Below are 23,105 nucleotides of genomic sequence, written 5' to 3'. Positions count from 1 at the left end.
TCCTAAAGAATATATTAGGATGGACTGGTTTTGAAGATCATACAAACATTGTTGATAAAAACAAACAGGAATTCAACTGATATTTGATTCAGAGAATGAGTATTAAAAATAAACACTTACAGGTGCCTTCTTATCAATAGGTTTTATGACAAATTTTTTGTCATTAAACGATATATTTCTTATTTCACTCCAAGGAAATCCTATTTTTGGTGTCAATCTGTTGAATAAAATATTACAAACTACATTAAAAGAAAAGCATATTCACACTTGTTTTTACTCTGTAAGAGAGGTCTCTTATTCCTCAGTATCTTTTTTCACAAGGTTACCATTTGGATTTATTAGCAATGTTTATATACATTTCCTTCAAATGCATGCCTGTCCTTTTACATTTATTTTTCAATCCAATTCAAAGTTTTATAATATAATTCTACGAACAAACATCTATAGATCTTCGGTAATAGAAAGGACCCATGAATTATGGTGACTGGGAAGAGCTGTCCTCAGTATTCTCATTAATCAGAAAGGATGATAAGAGGTAGTCAAATAAAAAGACAGCTAAAATTATATGTGCAGTACAAACTACTTAGAAAAGTTATTAACCCTACATCCAAATTTTCAGTAAAAGGAAATGCTTATAACTATGTATGGGCACCTCGCACTTTGCACGTGTTTGATTTATGCATTTTTCAAATAACATGCATATTCCTTTAATACCAAAGCTTAGTTTATGCACTCGAATTTTCAGAATAACATGCTTAAATTCACCGCCCGCAGCGTAATCGCATACATGTTTAATTTACGCATTTTTTAATTATGTGCTGCTTTTCAAGCGTGTAAAATGCAGGATGCCTGTATTTATTCCAGATGCAACAATTTTGTCATGTTATTGAAAGATTTATGGTCTTACTTATCGTCATGTTCATAGATGTTAAGTCCAAGAGCATCAACACCAAGCCACAACTCAGTTCCCTTTTTGTTCTTGATTTCAAAGTAATTCACGCCATACATTTCAAGATCTTGAGCAATCTTGAGGTATTCCATCATTGAATCTTCCCTGTAAAATTAAAATTATTGTTCTATAGTACTGTCAATCCGGAAACTGCATGGCACAGATAGGCCATCAATATAATCAATTGACTAATAGGTTTGGTGTAATCCTAATTAATCCAGTCCAAGTCATCTTGTGATGTCTTAGTTCCCAGTATTTTGGCTACAGACTGGCCATTTTCTCAAATCTATTTCACAATTTTTCAGAATACAAGCTTACTGAATACTGCTACCTCTCTTGACAGGAAGGTTTTAGTTCTCAAAGTGAATGCTAAAGGATTGATCAGGCAGGCATTAATTGAAGAATGTGTTAAGGAACATCAGAAAATAGGAGCAGGATTAGGCCACCCTGTTCCTCAATCCAGTCCACCAGTTCAATATGATCATGGCTAATTTATGAGATCCTCAACTCTACTTCTGTGCCAGTTCCCCATAAACTCCTCATCTTTCATTATTTATCTCCATTTGAAATGCTGGCCTCTTCTGCCCTCCGAGACAGAGAATTCCAGATTTACTACCTTAAGAAATTTCCACACATCTCAATTTTAAATTGCCCACGCTTCATTCTGTGGTGATGTTTTTTGTTCATGGTCCTCCAAAAAGAAGATCAATTCAAACCCCGTTAATATCCTTGTTTTCTTTTAAATAATTTGTTCCACTCAGACACCTCACCATCGGACTAATTTACCAACTCCCACATTCTACATCTTCTCAGTAGTATGTTGCTTAGTGCATTCGTTCACTGCAGCAGAAAACCAAATTTCCTGGCTTTCACAACTACTGGCCTTTTTCTGAATCCCAAAATCTATATATCTATACTATATATATATAAATATATATTATACTACTAAAACTCAGATCTTGTGTGTGTGTGTGTGTGTGTGTATATATATATATATCCGTATGTATCTATATATGTATTTCTGTGATTTTGCCAAAATTGTAAACCATAGCGCCACAGTTTTTGCGCCACCTTAATCACCACTCTCGCGGCAACTGTTTCTAACAAGTTTTATTTAAATTGGTCTTATATTTTTTAAGTTAGAGGGGTTTTAAAGTTAAAACATTTCATTTCTAACCGTTCTCGAAGGTCTTCAGCGTGTGACGTCACAATGGGACCCGTGCGACTGTAAGAGAGGAGCTCGCGCTCCCCCCTCCCCCCACCGGTACAATTCATGCAGATATATATATAAATATATTTTTATGTATGTATCTCTGAGAAACATGTGGACCTGCAGCCAAAACGGTAAACCATAGTGCCACAATTTTAGCGCCACCTTAATCACTACTCCTGGCGACTGTTTATAACAAGTTTTATTTAAATTGGTCTTATATTTTTTAAGTTAGCGACATTTTAAAGTTTAAAAATCTCATTTCTAAACACATTTTTTCAAAGTGCTGTGTGTATGACAGCACCAGAGGGCACGCATGGCCTCTCTCCTCACTCGCACAAAATAGATGGACGCCGTTAGCGGAGCCACCCGCCTGCCATCAGAGGCTCCCCTCGCTTCTCTCTTCTCTCCCCACACTCTCCCACACCCGGGGGACACTCCGAGCGGGAGGGAGATGGTCAGACTGATGGTCCACTCATCAACCCTTCAACCCATGGCGTCCTCGAGTCCCCCCTCCCGCCCGGGCCCAGCGCCCCGCACCGTTACCGCACACATGCGGGCAGCTTCTTCTCCTCTTCCTTCAGCGGCTGCTTCCACCGATGGTGGCGCCGACAAGGGCCGCTGCCACCGATGACCCCGTCGTGACTTCAGAAATATGGCGGCCGCTCTCAACCTCCTCCTCACGCTCCGCCATCTTGTGCGCACCTCCCGCCGCACCTCTCTCCCCTCGCTTCTCTCCCCACTCTCCCAGACCCGCCACCGCCTGCCTCGAGTAGTCCCACCTCCGCTGCCCGACTCGAGTAGTCCCGCCTCCGCTGCCCGACTCGAGTAGTCTGGCGCTCCCTCCTCCTCCCTGCACGCTCGGTAAGTGTCTTTCGCCGCCAAAGGCTCCATGGAGAGGAGTGGACGTGGGGGTCGAGTCGGTGGAGGAAAGGGTGGGGGGAGGCGAGAGGGAGAGGCAGGGGGTGGGGGAGGAGAGAGAGTGGGTGGTGGGGAAAGGGAGGTGGGTGAGAGTGGGGCTGGGGGAGGAGAGAGGTGGGGGAGGAGGGGGAGAGTGGGAGGAGCGGAGAGTGGGAGGAGCAGAGAGTGGGGGTGGGAGGGAGAGTGGGACTGGGGAGGGGGACAGCGGGGGTGGGGGGAAGAGAGAGTGGAGGTGGGGGGAAGGGGAACAGTGGGGGTCAGGGAAGAGCGGGGGGGAGGTTGGGAGGAGCAGAGAGGGGGTGGGGGGGAAGGGGGTCTGGGGGTCACGGAAAAGAGGAGAGGAGAGGGGGGTGGAGGAGAGGGGGGGTGGAGGAGAGGGGGGGTGGAGGAGAGGGGGGGTGGAGGAGAGGGGGGGTGGAGGAGAGGGGGGGTGGAGGAGAGGGGGGGGTGGAGGAGAGGGGGGGTGGAGGAGAGGGGGGGTGGAGGAGAGGGGGGGTGGAGGAGAGGGGGGGTGGAGGAGAGGGGGGGTGGAGGAGAGGGGGGGTGGAGGAGAGGGGGGGTGGAGGAGAGGGGGGGTGGAGGAGAGGGGGGGTGGAGGAGAGGGGGGGTGGAGGAGAGGGGGGGTGGAGGAGAGGGGGGGTGGAGGAGAGGGGGGGTGGAGGAGAGGGGGGTGGAGGAGAGGGGGGTGGAGGAGAGGGGGGTGGAGGAGAGGGGGGTGGAGGAGAGGGGGGTGGAGGAGAGGGGGGTGGAGGAGAGGGGGGTGGAGGAGAGGGGGGTGGAGGAGAGGGGGGGTGGAGGAGAGGGGGGGTGGAGGAGAGGGGGGGTGGAGGAGAGGGGGGGTGGAGGAGAGGGGGGGTGGAGGAGAGGGGGGGTGGAGGAGAGGGGGGGTGGAGGAGAGGGGGGGTGGAGGAGAGGGGGGGTGGAGGAGAGGGGGGGTGGAGGAGAGGGGGGGGTGGAGGAGAGGGGGGGGTGGAGGAGAGGGGGGGGTGGAGGAGAGGGGGGGGTGGAGGAGAGGGGGGGGTGGAGGAGAGGGGGGGTGGAGGAGAGGGGGGGTGGAGGAGAGGGGGGGTGGAGGAGAGGGGGGGTGGAGGAGAGGGGGGTGGAGGAGAGGGGGGGTGGAGGAGAGGGGGGGTGGAGGAGAGGGGGGGTGGAGGAGAGGGGGGGTGGAGGAGAGGGGGGGTGGAGGAGAGGGGGGGTGGAGGAGAGGGGGGGTGGAGGAGAGGGGGGGTGGAGGAGAGGGGGGGTGGAGGAGAGGGGGGGTGGAGGAGAGGGGGGGTGGAGGAGAGGGGGGTGGAGGAGAGGGGGGTGGAGGAGAGGGGGGTGGAGGAGAGGGGGTGGAGGAGAGGGGGGTGGAGAGGGGGTGGAGGAGAGGGGGGTGGAGGAGAGGGGGGTGGAGGAGAGGGGGGTGGAGGAGAGGGGGGTGGAGGAGAGGGGGGTGGAGGAGAGGGGGGTGGAGGAGAGGGGGGTGGAGGAGAGGGGGGTGGAGGAGAGGGGGGTGGAGGAGAGGGGGGTGGAGGAGAGGGGGGTGGAGGAGAGGGGGGTGGAGGAGAGGGGGGTGGAGGAGAGGGGGGTGGAGGAGAGGGGGGTGGAGGAGAGGGGGGGTGGAGGAGAAGGGGGGTGGAGGAGAGGGGGGGTGGAGGAGAGGGGGGGTGGAGGAGAGGGGGGGTGGAGGAGAGGGGGGTGGAGGAGAGGGGGGGTGGAGGAGAGGGGGGTGGAGGAGAGGGGGGGTGGAGGAGAGGGGGGGTGGAGGAGAGGGGGGTGGAGGAGAGGGGGGTGGAGGAGAGGGGGGTGGAGGAGAGGGGGGTGGAGGAGAGGGGGGTGGAGGAGAGGGGGGTGGAGGAGAGGGGGGTGGAGGAGAGGGGGGTGGAGGAGAGGGGGGTGGAGGAGAGGGGGGTGGAGGAGAGGGGGGTGGAGGAGAGGGGGGTGGAGGAGAGGGGGGTGGAGGAGAGGGGGGTGGAGGAGAGGGGGGTGGAGGAGAGGGGGGTGGAGGAGAGGGGGGTGGAGGAGAGGGGGGTGGAGGAGAGGGGGGTGGAGGAGAGGGGGGTGGAGGAGAGGGGGGTGGAGGAGAGGGGGGTGGAGGAGAGGGGGGTGGAGGAGAGGGGGGTGGAGGAGAGGGGGGTGGAGGAGAGGGGGGGTGGAGGAGAGGGGGGGTGGAGGAGAGGGGGGGTGGAGGAGAGGGGGGGTGGAGGAGAGGGGGGGTGGAGGAGAGGGGGGGTGGAGGAGAGGGGGGTGGAGGAGAGGGGGGTGGAGGAGAGGGGGGTGGAGGAGAGGGGGGTGGAGGAGAGGGGGGTGGAGGAGAGGGGGGTGGAGGAGAGGGGGGTGGAGGAGAGGGGGGTGGAGGAGAGGGGGGTGGAGGAGAGGGGGGTGGAGGAGAGGGGGGTGGAGGAGAGGGGGGTGGAGGAGAGGGGGGTGGAGGAGAGGGGGGTGGAGGAGAGGGGGGTGGAGGAGAGGGGGGTGGAGGAGAGGGGGGTGGAGGAGAGGGGGGTGGAGGAGAGGGGGGTGGAGGAGAGGGGGGTGGAGGAGAGGGGGGGTGGAGGAGAGGGGGTGGAGGAGAGGGGGTGGAGGAGAGGGGGTGGAGGAGAGGGGGTGGAGGAGAGGGGGTGGAGGAGAGGGGGTGGAGGAGAGGGGGGTGGAGGAGAGGGGGTGGAGGAGAGGGGGTGGAGGAGAGGGGGTGGAGGAGAGGGGGTGGAGGAGAGGGGGGTGGAGGAGAGGGGGGTGGAGGAGAGGGGGGTGGAGGAGAGGGGGTGGAGGAGAGGGGGTGGAGGAGAGGGGGTGGAGGAGAGGGGGTGGAGGAGAGGGGGTGGAGGAGAGGGGGTGGAGGAGGGGCTGGGGCGCTTGTCATTTCGGATCGGGGGCGTCCTCTCCAGTGTGTGAGTGTGTGCGTTCCTGTCGTGGTGGGAGTGGGCACTTGTGAATTCCTATCTGCCAGCTTATGGAGTGCCGGGGGACAGTGGGGCGAGTGGGGGACAGTGGGTAGTGGGCATGAGAGTGGGGGAAGGGAGGGGACAGTGGGGTAGAAGGGGGGGGTAGGTGGGGGGGATAAGGGGGATTAAGTAGGGGGTTGAGGGTGCTACACCAATATAGGAGAGGCTTTGGGTCCAGGGCTCCTCAGTCACACCCTCTCCCCTTCCCTGTACCCCCTCTACAAGGGATGGGCCCACTTGGTCTAGTATATTACTAAAACTCTGTCACAGTGATCTTGTTTGTTTGGCTGATGTTTGGAGGTTAATTGTTTGTTTGGCCATTAACCGTATTTGTGCCACCGTCACACGTAGCGTCAGATGTAGTGCGACAATTTTAGGACCACCTTACTCACCTTTGCACTGGGGACCCTTTCATCCAAGTTTCATTCAAATTGGTCTTATATCTTTAAAGTTAGAGATTTTAAAGTTTAAAAATTCATTTCATAAACTGAAGCTTGGCAAGGTTCAGCATGTGATGTCACAATGGGGGGGCCACGACCAATGAGGGATGGGCTGGACGCCACAGTGACGGTAGTGGCGTCCAATGGGGGGGGGGGGGGGGTAGAATTTTCTCATTTAAAAAAGTTTAGTTTAACGAGGAAAAAAAAAGTTTAGTTTATTTCATTCATTCAACAAAAAAAACTTCAATAGCGTTCACGTGGGATAGCGCCGCACATTAAAAAAATAACGTCCTTCCATCCAGCTCGATGCCCGATTGGTTCGGGTCCCACGTAGGGGGCGCTATTGAAAAGAAAATTCCACTCCGGTGGCTTACTCAGGCCATATTTTGACAGTCTTTATTGCAGGTTTGGTCTTGTGGATGAGAGGTTTGTATGCTGGCATCAGGAACAGTGAAAGATGATGAGATTGTCCCAGGGATGGGCAGGGGAGAGCTCTGTACGAGTCTTTGACGTTTGTGTACACTTTATCCAGCATGTTTGGGCCCCTAGTAGGGCACTGCACATGCTGGTGGAATTTGTGGAGCACAGCTCGTAGGTCAACCTGGTTAAAGTCCCCTGCAACAATGAAGGCCCAGTTGGGGTGAGCATCCTGCTGTTTACTGATGGCCGAGTGCAGCTGTGCTAGCACTAGATTAGGATTAGTTTATGGGGGAATGTATACAGCCATGATGATAACAACGGAAAATTCCCGAGGCCAGACCCAATTCAAATAAATGAAAACCAAACAACTAGGATTACACTAAAAGATTATACTAAAGATATACAGAGACAGGCCAACCTCAGGCACCTGTAGTTAAGGACATTTAACACAAATGTTTAGTGGTACTTTGTCACATGTTCCTAGGTACAGGAAAATTTCTTTTTTGCATACAGTTCAGTAAAATTCTTACTATAATAGGCACAATCATACTTGAGTACAAGAGTGTGAGAATAGTAGATTAAATTGAGACAGCATACAAGAGTCACCATTTTTTGGGCGCCATTTTGTATGATTCAAGTCCAAAGTTGTTAAAAAAAAAGTAGAGCTTTAGTTTGGCCAAAAAAACAAATGCAAAAATCATTACCTCAACATTCCTCGATGTTCTTCATGCCATGTCTGTATCCTGTCTTCCCACTGTTCTTTTGTCAACTTATGCTGTTCCAAAACACTGACAAAGAACACACAGTACAAACATGAAAGGCATCAGAGACTACTTTTAAAGATTAAATATATTATTAATATATTAATTTTGCATCCATCATCTCAGGCACCTGAGCAAGTAATATTAATTCCATGTATTGAAACAGGCTCAACAAGTATCAGCTTGATCCGTTAACGTACTTTTCAACATCTGTTTAACCGCCAGAATGCAAAATCTTTTTTTTAAATCCAACTCTGTTTTATATTTCTTTCAGAGCAATCTTAAAAACAGCAAATACATTTCAGAACAAACAGACCAAGGATTTAATACCACAATGTTGAACAAGGTGATAATATCCTGAAAGAAATGGGAATTAAGAATGCATCAAACAATTAAAGGTATGGTGGTACTTTGAAGCAAAAGGTCTGAAAATTTCAAGTCTGATAACTTAGGACAAGTTTTGTTTTACATTTTCAACTAATCAGGGTCGCATAATGCTTGAGGGGAAAAAAGACTTCCCATTTCACATTACACCTTCAAATATAGTTTATTTTACTATTGCTAAAAGGATGTAGAATGGTAAATATTCTACAAAAAAAGTGTTAATTGCTCTATAGATCAGGAGGGGTGCAAAGAAAGCTGGTGAAGGAAATTCAAAGTCAAAAATAAACAAAGTTGTGGGGAGATGAAAAATCTGAATGCATTTTCCATTCTTTACACTGTAATTCAAGTCACTAAAACAAACCAAGTGCAAACATTTGGATTTTATATTTCCTCAGTTCAGTTTTAAATGTTGAAAGGTTTGATTCAAGCTTGATGGTACCTTCAGCCCAGTCAAAAGACTGAGTTCACAATGCATTTCAGAACATGACCTAATGAAAAGTTGATTTTCTTGGGAACTTGGTTTGAAAAATAAAATCTTTATAAATTACAATGAGTTTGAATGTACATTGATGGTAGAGAGACTACAAGAATAGGCAGAGAGACGTTTGGGTCTTGTAAGGTATTGGGAAGACGATTCTGTTATTGTCACTTCTATGTTATGACTCAATGCCACGAGTCTCCGCATTTTAACAGGATCGTTTAAAATAAACCTTGATTACCTAAGTCTTGATTAGGTAATTGGACAAAATCTTCCTTTATCACTATTGTGAATGGTAGGAGAATTAAGTTGATTTGCCCTTCTTAAGCAAACACACTGAAGTACCTGGGAAGAAGGGGTTAATATCCAGATTAAACGCTAAATCAAGTCCCTTACTCAGGGCACTAATTAAAAGCACAAATATTCTGGGGACCCAAGTCACGATCCATCTTGAACACTCCTTCTCGATTTTCAATACTCAAGGGCTGGAGATTGACAGGAGTCAGTGGAAATATCGCACTTGTTCAAGGCGTCTTTGAGCACTTCCTTGAATCTTTTCCACTGTACACCTGTAATCTCGTCCGACAGAGTTCTTCAAACACTTTTCCGCAGGTCGACAAAAGGCTGTGCTGAAGGTGCTGGTTAATTTCTGCTTTTACTGAGAGGTGGCACCCTAGATGTGGCAAGTGGCCCATCTTTTCCAGCACCCTGAACTTTTCTGATCAAAGGGCAGCATGATCTTTGATCAAAGGGCAGCATGGGACCTTTGCATTGTGAATGTCAAGTGCTGGGCCCTTTCACATGGCTTGGATAGAGTGGATGCAGAGATGTTTACAGTAGTAGGAGCATCTAGGACCTGAAGGAACATCCTCTAAATAAAAGGATGACCTTTAAAATGGAGATGAGAAGGAATTTCTTTAGCCAGTGTGGCAAATCTGTAGAATTCATTGCCACAGATGACCAGTGTGGCAAATCTGTGGAATTCATTGCCACAGATGGCTGTGAAGGCAAAGTCATTTAACATTTTTAAACCAGAGATTTAAAAAGGCTCTTGATTAGTAAGGGTGTCAAACGTTAAGGGAAGAGGGCAGGAGAATTGGATTGAGAGAGAAAAATAGATCAGCCATGATCAAATGGCAGAGCAGAATCAATGGGCCGAATGGCCTAATTCTGATCCTATGCCTTATGGTCGTACTCTTGTTGTTATCTGCAAGCAAGTGAATGACAAGTTGCCACTCTGTCTCCGAACATGTGCAAACACAAGCATTGGCAGCATATTGCAGCCTTGCCAGTGAAATTGGGTAATGAGTCAATGGCAACTTTGTGGTTTCCCCTTAGTCCTGCAGATTTGTCCCATTCCAGAATTATCCTACCCAATACCCATGAGACTTATACAAATTCCATATGATCCAAATAACATATTATACCCAAAGAATTGTGAAGATCTTATTTGTTTCTTTTTATATGTTTTGCTGCTTTTATGGTGCATTTTAAATATCAATTAATACATCCATATCAATTAAATTTCATTAATCATATGAAATATCATATTGTCATATTAATATCAGTTAACATATCCCAACAAAAGTCAAATTTAAAGGATACGTATTTGGGTTTGATGATTTTTCCCACCTCAAATCTAGATCATCTTCCATCTAAACTACCATAATTCCTCCAGAAAGCTTGTACCACTTTCTTTTGAAAATAAAGATGGTAATTAAGATACTTTGCACACATGATCTGCTATTCCAGCTATTAAACAGCATCAGGTCAACACATGCCTTTAGAGATTATGGTCTCAACTATGCACCACTCAAGACTTAGCAATAATAAAACATTTGAATTGATTGAATGATGCAAAGAATCACTGACATTTCAAACTATAGCCAGCAGTTTCAACACAGCAGAGTTAGGTGGTCTTTGGTGCAGTAAACCAACAGACTAGTTAATGAAAACTTCCAAGATGCTTTTCCTTGGGAAAGAGAAATGGGATAAAATAAAGGAAAATCTAAAGGTTAACTGTTGGACACAAATCATGCTTAAGATTTTTTTGCCGTACAATGTCCCACAATATTACTCTTGCCAATACGTTGGTGTCCTAATTGCAAAGATAATAGTAAAGTATGCCAACCTTTGTTTTTGACCTTCTGGACCCCTGCCAAAAGAAGGAGGCTTTTGAAGGAATTTCAAAAAGATCTTTTGCTACCAAGAGATCAATGTGTATTTGAAATACAATCTATTCAATATAAAAATAACAATTGACTGACAAGTGAAACAACTTGTGCATTCGACGCACATTAGTCATTGCTCTAGTTAAATGCTTCTGCTACAAATAAAGAAATGCATGTTTATTGGCATCTGTTGGGAAAGAATATTGATCCTGGCACTCTGAATAAAAGTAACAGGATCCAAAGACGTGCAATAAAGTTTTGCACAGAAGTCTAAGCCAAGCTATGGGGATTCAGGGTGAACCCAAGAAGACCAAAAGACCTGAAGATGAGGATAACTCAAGTGATCAATTATTTCTTAAAGTACTAATTGGGCAGCAGAGTGGCATAGCGATAGAGATGCTGCCTCACAGCACCATAGACCCGGGTTTGATCCTGACTACAGGCTCTGTTTGGACGTTCTCCCTGTGACTGCATGGGGTTTTCCCCCGGGTGCTCACATTCCAAGGACGTGCAGGTTAATTTGGCTTCTGTTAATTGTCCCTAGCTTTTAGTATGTAACTTTAGTGTACAGCGATCGCTGGTTGTCGAGGACTCGGTGGGCCATAGAGCCGGTTTCTGTGCTGCATCTCTAAACTAATCTAACTGGCTGAAAGTGTCCAAGGATGTAAAGCGTATTTAAAAATTGATCATTCCCATCCTCTTGTTAGGAATTATGACAAAGTGGAAACTATTGCATACTTCAGGGCAAACTTAAAATAATCTGCATTCAAAAACTCAACATCTTATGATGTTTTTATTGTTCAAACCAACTTCCCAAACATTCAAATTTGCATTATGAAACTAATGCAAAGTTGATTTTCTTGGAAACTTGGTTTGAAAAATAAAATCTTCATAAAAGACATTGAGTTTGAATATGCATTGATGATAGAGGGACTAAGAATAGGACAGAGAGTGTTCAGGGTCTTGGAAGGTATTGGAAAGAGGATTCCATTAAACACAAACCCATCGCTTCTATGTTACAACTCAATGCCGCCAGTGTCCTCATTTCCACAGGATCATCATTTAAAATAAACTTATGATGAGAAAACACACCTTAATTCAGAAATTGGACAACATCCTCCATTGTCATTATTGTGAATGGTAGGAGAATTAAGTTGGCATGCCTATATTTAAAAAAATGAATTACTGTGAAACAAACGCACCAAAAGGTCTCCACAATAAAAAAAAGTTATGTCAGAATCTGCCCCCCTTTCTTCCCAAGTTAATCTGAAAGACGTCAGGATATAGCTGGATGATAATAACCTTGGCAGTTAGAGTGGAAAAGAGAAACAACTTCCACTCTCCAATCTGCTGATGTAATTTTCCAAACTGGTTGCATTCAGATTTATGAAGCAGCCATGGCGAGACTAATGCACAAAGGGCCACCAAACTACGGCTTTAGACTAAGTAGGGTAGGGGTAATCCTATAGAGGTGTACAAAATCATGAGGAATTAATCGGGTAGATGCACAGAGTTTCTTGCCTCGAGTAGGGGAATAGAGAACCAGAGGACACAGGTTTAAGGTGACGGAGGGGGGGGGAGGTGAAAGAAGAGATTTATAAGAATCTGAGGGGTAATTTTTTCACACAAAGGGTAGTGGGTACATGGAACGAGCTGCCGGAATAGGTAGTTGAAGCATGTACAATCGCAACGTTTAAGAAATATTTAGAAAGGCACATGGGATAGGACAAGTTTAAAGGGATATAGAAACCTAGAAAAACAGGTGCAGGAGTAGACCATTCGGCCCTTCAAGCCAGCACTGCCATTCAATATGATCATGGCTGATCATCTAAAATCAGTACCCTGTTCCTGCTTTTTCCCCATATCCCTCGATTCCTTTTGCCTTAAGATCTAAATCTAACTCTCTCGAAAACATCCAGTGAATTGCCTTCTGTGGCAGAGAATTCCGCAGATTCACAACTCTCTGGATGAAAAAGTTTTTCCTCATCTCAGTCCTAAGTGGCCTATCCCTTATTCTTAAACTGTGACCCTGGTTCTGGACTCCCCCAAAATGGGGAAATTTTTTCCTGCGTCTAGCCTGTCCAATCCTTTAAGAATTTTATATGTTTCTATATAAGATACCCTCTCATCCTTCTAAACTCCAGTGAATACAAGCCCAGTCAACCCTTTCTTTCATCATATGTCAGTCACGCAACCCTGGGAATTAACCTTGTGAACCTACGCTGCAATAGCAATAATGCCCTTCCTCAAATTAGGAGACTAAAATTGCACACAATACTCCAGGTGCAGTCTCACCAAGGCCCTGTACAACTGCACTAGGACCTCCTTGCTCCTAAACTCAAATCCTCTTACAACAAAGGCCAACATGCCATTAGCTTTCTTCACTGCCTGCTGTACCTGCATGCTTACTTTCAATGATTGATGTATAAGCGCACGCAGGTCTCATTGCATCTCCCCTTTTCCTAATCTGACACCATTCAGATAATAATCTGCCTTCCTGTTCTTGCCACCAAAGTGTATAACCTCACATTTATCCACATTATACTGCATCTGCCATGCATCTGCCCACTCACCTGACCTATCCAAGTCACCCTGCAGCCTCATAGCATCCTCCTCGCAGCTCACACTGCCACCCAGCTTTGTGTCAGCTGCAAATTTGGAGATGTCACATTTAATTCCCCTTGTCTAAATCGTTAATATATATTGTAATTGACTGGGATCCAAGCACTGAGCCTTGTGGTACCCCACTAGTCACTGCCTGCCATTCTGAAAAGGACCTATTAATTCCTACTCTTTGCTTCCTGTTTGCCAACCAGTTCTCTATCATGTCAATACCCTACCCCCAATACCATGTGCTCTAATTTTGCACACTAATCTCTGGTGTGGGACCTTGTGAAAGGCTTTTTGAAAGTCCAGATACACCAGATTCACTTGCTCTCCCTTATCCATTCTACTTGTTACATCCTCAAAAAATTACAGAAGATTAGTCAAGCACGATTTCCCCTTCATAAATCCATGCTGCTTTGACTGATCCTGTCACTGCTTTCCAATTGCGCTGCTATAATATCTTTAATAATCGACTCAAGCATCTTCCCCACTACCGATATAAGACTAACTGGTCTATAATTCCCCATTTTCTCTCTCCCTCCTTTCTTAAAAAGTGGAGTTACATTGGATCATTCCTGTGGACTGGAGGGTAGCCAGAGTCGAGAGAACATTGGAAAATGATCACCAATGCATCCAATTTATATGCCTCTTCCTTGGATTTAACACTATCCTTGATTTCCGTCGTTAGCCATGGTTGAGCCGCCCGCCTTCCCAGTTTTATTTTTTCGCCAGGCAGAGGAACAATTTTTGGAGTTCATCCATGCAGTCTTTAAATCTTTGCCAATGCATTGCCACCGTCAACCCTTTAAGTATAATTTGCCACACTCACCACATTCAAAACATCGCTGAAGTCTCACCTGTTCAGTACTGCCTTCAACCACTGAAGGTCACTTCACCTTCTGTCTCCTTTCTCTGTTCGTTTACTTATTTACTTATTTATCTATTTATTCATTTCCCTATGTTCTCTAAATCTCTGTAAAGCGTCTTTGGGTATATGAAAAGCGCTATATAAATAAAATGCATTATTATTATTATTATTATCCTAGCCAATTCCCGTCTCATACCTTCAAATTCTCCTTTTTTTAAGTTCAGGACCCTAGTCTCTGAATCAACCGTGTCACTCTCCATCCTAATGCAGAATTCCACCATATTATGGTCATTGTTGCCCAAAGGGCTCTGCACAACAAGATTGCTAACTGTTCCTTCCTCATTACACAATACCCAGTCTAGGATGGCCTGCCCTCCAGTCAGTTCTTCTATATATTGGTTTAAAAAAATATCCCGTATACATTCCAGGAAATCCTCCTCAGCACTGCTACCAATTTGGTTGGACCAATCTATATGTAGATTAAAGTCACCCATGATGACTGCTGTACCTTTGCTACACGCATCCCTAATTTCCTTCTTGATGCTATCCCCAACCACCCCACTGCTGTTTGATGGTCTGTATACAACTCCAACATGCGTTTTCTGCCCTTGGCTACTTCGCAGTTCTACCCACATTGATTCTACTGCATCCAAACTAATGTCTCTCCTAGCTATTGCATTAATCTCCTCTTTAACCAGCAATGCCACCCCACCTCCTCCTCCTTTCTGTCTATCCTTCCTGAATATTGAATACCCCTGCATGTTTATCTCCCAGCCTTGGTCACCCTGAAGCCATGTCTCAGTAATTACAACTATATCATATTCCTTAACTACTAACTGCACATTCAATTCATCCACCTTATTACGAATGCTTGTCGCATTAAGGCACAAAGCTTTCAGGTTTGTTTCTCTTATCTCCCTTCTACCTTTTGCTTCTATCCTCCTTTCATTGGCCAAACGCAAGCATGTGGGACTAGTGCAGGTGGGACAGGTTAGCTGATGTGGGTAAGTTGGACTGAAGAGCTCGTTTCCACGCTGTATGACTAGACATTTTAAATTGACAAAACCCAGTTTTAAAAAATCCTTCCCTAATTGTATTTATCGTTTGATATCCACCAGCCACATGAAAATGTGTGGTATACAAAACTGTATGCAGCTGGAAACGTGATCATTTTTACATACTACAGCAGTTGCTCAAAACAAAATGCATGCATAGAACCACAAAGCTACTTACCGCTGAGGAAGAAGGCGGTCACTGGCCAAATAACCCGATTTATGGACCTCTTTGTTGAAATCTGCATATTTGGCCTGCACAGCATACGAAGCAAGCAGGACTGCCGTTTCTGGTGGACAGTAGATTTCATCATTAAGAATACCTTCCTTTACTTGCAAGAAGAACAGACGCTGTGTAATTTCTTGGATCAGCTCCTCAGACACATCTTCTGGAAAAAACTTTGCCCTAAATTTAAATTGTAGTGGATTCTCTTTTCTTACATCCTGCTGTGTAACCTAGAATATGTGCGAATTGAAAAAAGAAAATGATTTCTTCAGCTTTAACAGCTAGAACCAACAATACAATTTCACACTTTAGTGAAGCTTATGCAAAATGCATTTGTTGGACCCCATAAAGTTCAAGAAATCTTGCCTGTATATTATTCCAATGCTTATACTTCACGCATGAAACCTACAATGATGTCCTAGCTGACTTACCAGGCCAGGGATGACATGCACAACAGCAGTTCAATCTCTAGTTTAGGATGCAAAGCAACACACTTTGCTATAATATGTGAGGAATTTCTTTGTTCATAGATGAATAGATCAGATAAATGCACCGGGTCTTTTGTTCAGAGTAGGGAAATTGAAAATCAGAGGACATAGGTTAAGGTGAGAGGGGAAATACTTTTTTTTTAAAACACAAAGGGTGATGGGTGTATGGATCTAACTGCCAGAGGCAGTTGTTGAGGTAGCTATTATCGCAACGTTTAAACAGCATTTAGATAGATACATGGATAGAGTACATTTAGAGGGATATGAGCAAAACGCAGGCAGGTGAGACTAGTATAGATGGGAAATGTTGGTCAGGATGGTTCAAATCTGCCACTTCATTTTGAAATAAGTCTAAAAAATAGAAATAATTTTTAAAAAGTTGTACACTAAGATCTCTGCCTGTCACAAAGTTTTATTGTTTGACCAAAGGTGGTTGGATTTAGCTCCGAGGGCTAACGGAATCAAGGGATATGGGGAAAAAAGCAGGAGCGGGGTACTGATTTTGGATGATCAGCCATGATCATATTGAAACGCAGTGCTGGCTCGAAGGGCCAAATGGCCTACTCCTACACCTATTTTTTTTCTATGAAATTAATTCCAGCATTCTAGATCCAATTCATAGCAAGCAGCCAGTCTTTAATTTGATAAACATATTAAGAATGACTAATAATGGGGACTAGAATAGTGTCACACTGATGCAATAAGTGTCTTGTCCATTCAATCACTAAGTGGTAGCACAGAGAAAGCTTTACTTGGGATGTGCTACAGAGTTGTGAATTCTGGATACTGATAAATAAATATCCAGAATAGAAACGTTTCACCCCTCCCTTTGCGAACATTTTGGGAAAAGTTAAAAAATTCTTATTGAAGATGGTTTCTCCATTACTTACCTTCTTTCAGCAGCCTTCACCCTATAAACATACTACTTGTTTATGCCATGCTTTAGTATTTCACACCAACCAAAAAACACCCACCATCCCATAACCACAGAGCATAAAAATTAAAAGTTTGCTCTCATTGAGCCACTTTTATTCACATTGAAAAGTTTTAGTTAAATACTAGCCATTTGGCAAATAACACAGCTGTTAATTCTCAAGTTCACTACAGTTTTAAGGTTTAACTTTAGAACTTGCACTTTGCATCAACCTCGACAAGGTACAGCAGGATGGGGCTGATCCAAATAATGGTTCAGCAATAGGAGGCAGTGGTGACAGTGAATATTTATCTGATTGCAAGTTCATGATCACTGATGCTGTCACTCGTATGTTCAAACCTCGAACTCAGGACAAGCCAAGTGACAGATGTTCAGCAAATCTGGCATTCCATGATGTTATTGGACTCTGGAATAAGGGGGCACATGCACAAGGTTACAAATTCAAAGGTCAGTACTGGTACAGTACTTTTGTCTGCAGCATCTCTGTAGGAAGTGGATAGGAGATGTTTCAGGTCAGGACTTCTTCAGAGTTTTACTGTACATTGAAATGTGCACTGCTATTGCCAAAACAATTGTTCGATTAAATTAGAACATAGAACAGTACAGCACAACAACAGGTCCAACCCACAATGTCTGTGCTGAACAGGTGCCAAATCCAAGTCTTATCTGCCTAATCAATTCTTTCCACTCATTAGAAACATAGAAACATAGAAAATAGGTGCAGGAGTAGGCTATTCGGCCCTTCGAGCCTGCACCGCCATTCAATATGATAATGGCTGATCATCCAGCTCAGTAACCTGTACCTGCCTTCTCTCCATACCCCCTGATCCCTTTAGCAAAAAGGGCCACATATAACTCCCTCTTAAATATAGCCAATGAACTGGCCTCAACTACCTTCTGTGGCAGAGAATTCCACAGACTCACCACTCTGTGTGAAGAAATGTACTTTTAAAATATTTAAAATATACTTTTAAATACCTTTTTGTTCAACTTCAGCCACGTTGTATAACCTTTACTGTCTACGTACTGTAGGCCGAAGAACCACACTTCCCTTAGTCCTACAGTCTTTACAACCTGAAAGAAGAAAATCCATTAATATAGTTGCATTGCTAATTAAACAGTTACTTTTTTAAAAACAAAGTCAAAGGTTAGCTACTATCCAGAAAGCACTAATTTTGTTTCACAGCATAGGATTCTTAATAAGAAACCAAGTTCTTGTGCTATTAAACAAATCTCAGATATATATTCACTGAAAAAGCAAAAACAAAAATATGCAGATGCTGGAAAGTTGAAGTTAAATATAGAAAATATTGGAGCTGATTAATGTACTGAGCCAGCAGCATCCCAGGAGAAATCAATGCTGAACCATTAACCCCAACTATGGATGCAGCCTGATTCACTCAGTATTTCCAGTACCTTTCCTTTCTTCCCTTCCCCTCCCCCACCACTATTCATACTAGAAAATTTCACTGCAAGAGTATTCTGCATTTGCTTCCTAGCCCAAATGCAGTACCAAATGATTGAAGCAGTAAAGGAACGAGACCAGACTAATTTAAGTTATTTCCTATATCTGACTGGATCACTACCAGTTAGTTTACTTTACTGTCACGTGTACAGAGGTACAGTGAAAAGCTTTTGTTGTGTGCTAACCCGTCAGCGGAAAGACAATACATGATTACAATTGAGCCATCCAGTGTACAGATACATGATAAAGGGAACAATGTGAAAAATGTTTAGTGCCTGTTGGGAGAGGGGAGGAGAGTAACGGCGTCTTCGCCCGCCCCGGATCGCGGGGTTGGCCCGCTGCGGACCTTACACCGTCCGGCGCGGCCTGGAACTTGGCAACTTCAACAGCCTGACCGCAGGAGAAGACGGCAGGGGAAGAGAAAAGACATTCTGGCCTTCCATCACAGTGAGGAGGTGACTGGAGGAGACTCACTGTGATGGATGTTTCGTTTTTTTGTTTTGTGTTGGTTTGTGATTGTGTGTGAAATTGCTTATTTTTATTGTTCTTATTGCTGGACTGTGGGCGACCTTTCATTTCACTGCATATCTTGTATGTGTATGTGACAAATAAACTTGACTTGACTGGGCTGGGGTGTGACTCATCCCTGATTATGCTGGTGGACTTGCCGAGGCAGTGCGAGGTGTAAATGAAATTAATGGAAGGGAGGTTGGTTTGTGTGATGTTCTGGGCTGCGTCCACAATTCTCTACAATTAATCATTTTATTCGCAGCTGCTAAGGAGCATGTACACAAACAGACTGTTAACACTCAGCTGGACTATTATTGTAAGCCCCACCATTCAAAACACAAGAAAGGGGCAAAGCAGTATACAAGGTACAAATGTCCACATCGGTCATCATTCACCATTGTTTTTCTTTCCTCACTTCCAATCAAATTCCACCTTCAATTGGCAAAAGGTCAATTCATAATCCTGCTTTCACTGAACTGTAATTGCCTCACCACACAGCCCTATTTAAACCATATGGGAGCTATGTTAAACATCCTCTTCCTTCACACATTTTTTCATGACCAAGATTCTGCAGACATAACCACCTACCATGCCATATGCCAAACTAGCCCATCCTGCACTGGCCCTCTTCACTAATAGTGGGTGAAAAGTTACATCAGGGCATTTGTCATGATAGCTTCACAACACAGCTCATCTTTTCCCAATCCTTTATCTTAACTGTTAATTCCAGATTCAAGTTCTTAAATTTCCTCCTCAGCAGCCTTTTGAACTGGGTGACACAGTGGCATAGCGGTATTATCCACAATAGCGTCTCTCAGTGTTCTTGCCTCACACATCTGTCTTTACATGACAACGGACTCTTGTCCCTTATCTCTCAGCTCTTACTGCAACCCCACCAGAGAGGAAGTGGTTCCATAATCCAAATTGTCTGACTGTAGTTTTCATCACAACTTCTACCTTCCCCCACCCCCATTATGCTCCACAAATGCAAATAGGAACTGCAGTCTTAAACTGCTCAGATTTAGGAGCAAAACTACTTCATAATTTTCCATAACATGAAATAAAAATAAGCTTCACATAAATAAGAATGAACTGTAAATAAGTGAGCGTACCTGATCAAAGAGCTGCTTGCCGGTTGTATTTGGCTGGATGGCGAACTCTAGCTCTGCATCCATGGTGGTAACCCGCACATTGATCTGTTTAAAGAAGCAGAAAATTAAGACACAGAGACACAGAGACACAGAGACACAGAGACACAGAGACACAGAGACACAGAGACACAGAGACACAGAGACACAGAGACACAGAGACACAGAGACACAAAAATACGAACAAATCTCGCAGTCTGGGCAGTGATCAGCATTTTAACTCTGTCCCATGTTGAAGCACCAAGAACTGCCATCTGTTATATGGCCTCTATCAAGTATAATCGTGGAAGTCCCAGAAGAAAAATATTTTTGAAGTCAAACTGAAGCATCAGGGAATTCCATTCATCCATGAAAATAATTAGCAGCACATGACATGCCAATTACTAGTTAGGTTACAAAAAGAAAAACAACCTTGCAAAATGGAGAAAATTTAGAACATTATTAATTGAAACAGAATCAAGTACAATCATCATACAATGCAATGGCAGTGGACATCATTAGGGGTACCCCTTGGCTTTTACCATCTCTATCCTGCTAGCTTGTTGACCAATGGCATTACGTACAGTGCATTTTGAAAATCCATGACTTTCATGGGAGCATCATGTAGATATATTCTATATTTTTTCCAAAATCATAATTTCCCATATGACTAGGCTGTTAAAACACTTTCCAGGTCTCTGCAAAACAATACGTACTAAAGTTATCACCCTTTGAAATCCATCACTTCAAGTATTTCCATTGACAGTTCAGGCAGCAGTAAAACAACCTCTAATAACCAAGTGAGAAATTCCCAACTATGGGCCTGTTTACTCAATGCTTTCAGGGAAAGAATTCACCAAATACTGTTGTACACAAACGAGAAAACAGAACAATTCAAGTTTAAAGTTCTGCATGAGCTTCTGTGTTTACTTATTCAAGCATCCATCCTGGAATTTGGTTCCCAATCTCCCCTGATTGACATACTTGTCAACACCAATGTTGCCTATTTTTGTGTCAAAACCCCATTTTCCTTGTGATTTGAATGCTACAAGCCAACAGTTTTCAACCATTGGTGACTTAATGCAGCCCTCAGATCATGTAGGTTAAAGATCACAGGAAAAGTGGGTTCACAGACAATCCAGTTTTTAATTTACCCCGTTTCCATGTAGAGCTTGGTATTTCTGTTAACTAGTAGAACACGACAATTCAACAGATTTCTCTACATTTCAAGTCAAGGATCTTGGAAGTAATGTCTGAGTGCTACAGCATTGGCACAATAAAGGAATAATCACCGCATGATATTTTACATCATTTAGCTTCCATTAAAATATTAGTCATGAAGATAATCACACATGGCAAATTTTATATTTGGCTATTACAATTGCAGTTATTTTTAAAACAAATTTTATATTCTTGCATAAAAGGTACACGATAAATTTTGGATAGACCACTCTAGAGCATTATTTATAGGAAGGGAGTTCTAGAGGACTCAGAAGAGGTTCACCAGGATGTTACCTGGATTTGGAGTGTATTAACTACAAGGAAGAGATTGGACAAACTTGAATTGTTTTCTCAGGAGCATTAGTGACTGACAGACAATTGGATAGAAGTATAGAAAATGAGAAGGGAAATAAATGGGGTAGCTAGAGTATTTTTTTCCCAAATGGGAACATCAAGTACCAGAGGACAAAGCTTTAATGTGAAAGTTTAAAGAAGATGCAAGAAGCAAATTGTTTTTTTAATTTTGATAAAGTGATGGGTTCTTGGAAATGCTGCCAAAAATAGTGGCCGATCTATCACGTGATTGTTTGAAATTGGGCCGCAACTGTTTACCATATATATTAATGATTTGGACGAAGGAATTAGAAGTAACACTAGCAAGTTTGCAGATGACACAAAGCTAGGTAGCAGTGTGAACTGCAAAGAGGATGTTAGGAGGTTGATGGGTGACCTGGACAGGATGAGGGAGTGGGCAGATGGGTGGCAGATGGAATATAATATAGATAAATGTGAGGTTATCCACTTTTGCGCAAAAACAAGGAGGCAGATTATTATCTCAATGGTGTCAGGTTAGGTAAGGGGGAAGTGCAGCGAGACCTGGGTGTCCTTGTACATCAGTCACTGAAAGTTGGCGTGCAGGTACAGCAGGCAGCGAAGAAAGCTAATGGCTTGTTGGCCTTCATAACGAGAGGATTTCAGTATAGGAGTAAAGAGGTTCTTCTCCAGTTCTATAGGGCCCTGGTAAGACCACATCTGGAGTATTGTGTACAGTTTTGGTCTCCTAATTTGAGGAAGGACATCCTTGTAATTGAGGCAGTGCAGTGTAGGTTCACGAGATTGATCCCTGGGATGGCGGGACTGTCATACGAGGAAAGATTGGAAAGACTAGGCTTGTATTCACTGGAGTTTAGAAGGATGAGAGGGAATCTTATAGAGACATATACAATTATAAAAGGACTGGACAAGCTAGATGCAGGAAAAATGCTCCCAATGTTTGGGGGAGTCCAGAACCAGGGGCTCAGTCTTAGAATAAAGGGGAGGCCATTTCAAACTGTGAGAAGGAACTTTTTCATCCAGAGAGTTGTGAATTTGTGGAACTCTCTGCCAGAGGGCAGTGGAGGCCTAATCACTGGATGAATTTAAGAGTTAGATAGAGCTCTGGGGGATAGTGCAATCAAGGGATATGGGGAGAAGTTGGGCACAGGTTACTGATTGTGGATGATCAGCCATGATCACAATGAATGGCGGTGCTGGCTCGAAGGGTTGAATAACCTCCTCCTGCACCTATTTTCTATGTTTCTATGAAATGGGTTTCTAGGCACTGAAACAAACTCAATGATCGAGGCTCTACAGTCCTCACAGATAGAGAATTCCAAAGATTCACCATCACCACCACCCAAGCAACGATTTTTTTTGCATTATCTCAGTCCTATATGGCTTGTTCTGAAATGCTGATGCTGGTTTTCGATGATCTAGCCAGGAGAAACATCCACCTGTATGCAGCCAATCAAGCCCAACAAAGAGCTTGAAAGTTGCAATTAGATCCTAGTTACAACATAATAAAATGACCCTTCAGCCACATGTCAATGCCAATCATTGTACTTATCTGTACTAATCCCATTTACCCACATTTGGTCCATAGCCACATATGCCAGGTGCTTGTTGTACGC

The 23,105-nt window shown here is 44.5% G+C and overlaps 1 protein-coding gene across 3 annotated transcripts in view; it reads right to left on the bottom strand.

Annotated features, from left to right (window-relative positions):
* The window catches only part of LOC144595233 (radixin), a 70,211-nt gene that overhangs the window by 15,091 nt on the left and 32,015 nt on the right, over positions 1–23,105 (bottom strand). For all 3 annotated transcript variants that reach the window (XM_078402469.1, XM_078402468.1, XM_078402467.1), the window contains exons 3-8: positions 19,921–20,004; positions 17,812–17,907; positions 15,367–15,641; positions 7,569–7,652; positions 908–1,054; positions 121–217 (exon numbers count right to left, since the gene is read on the bottom strand). In XM_078402469.1, coding sequence (XP_078258595.1) covers positions 121–217; positions 908–1,054; positions 7,569–7,652; positions 15,367–15,641; positions 17,812–17,907; positions 19,921–20,004 — 783 coding nt within the window. The remainder of the gene's footprint in view (positions 1–120; positions 218–907; positions 1,055–7,568; positions 7,653–15,366; positions 15,642–17,811; positions 17,908–19,920; positions 20,005–23,105) is intronic.

The sequence above is a fragment of the Rhinoraja longicauda genome, chromosome 7 (assembly GCF_053455715.1).
Source record: "Rhinoraja longicauda isolate Sanriku21f chromosome 7, sRhiLon1.1, whole genome shotgun sequence".
In the NCBI taxonomy this organism is placed as follows: Eukaryota; Metazoa; Chordata; class Chondrichthyes; order Rajiformes; family Arhynchobatidae; genus Rhinoraja; species Rhinoraja longicauda.
The sequence above is the reverse complement of the archived record's forward strand: the minus strand, read 5'-3'. Positions and strand labels throughout refer to the sequence as shown.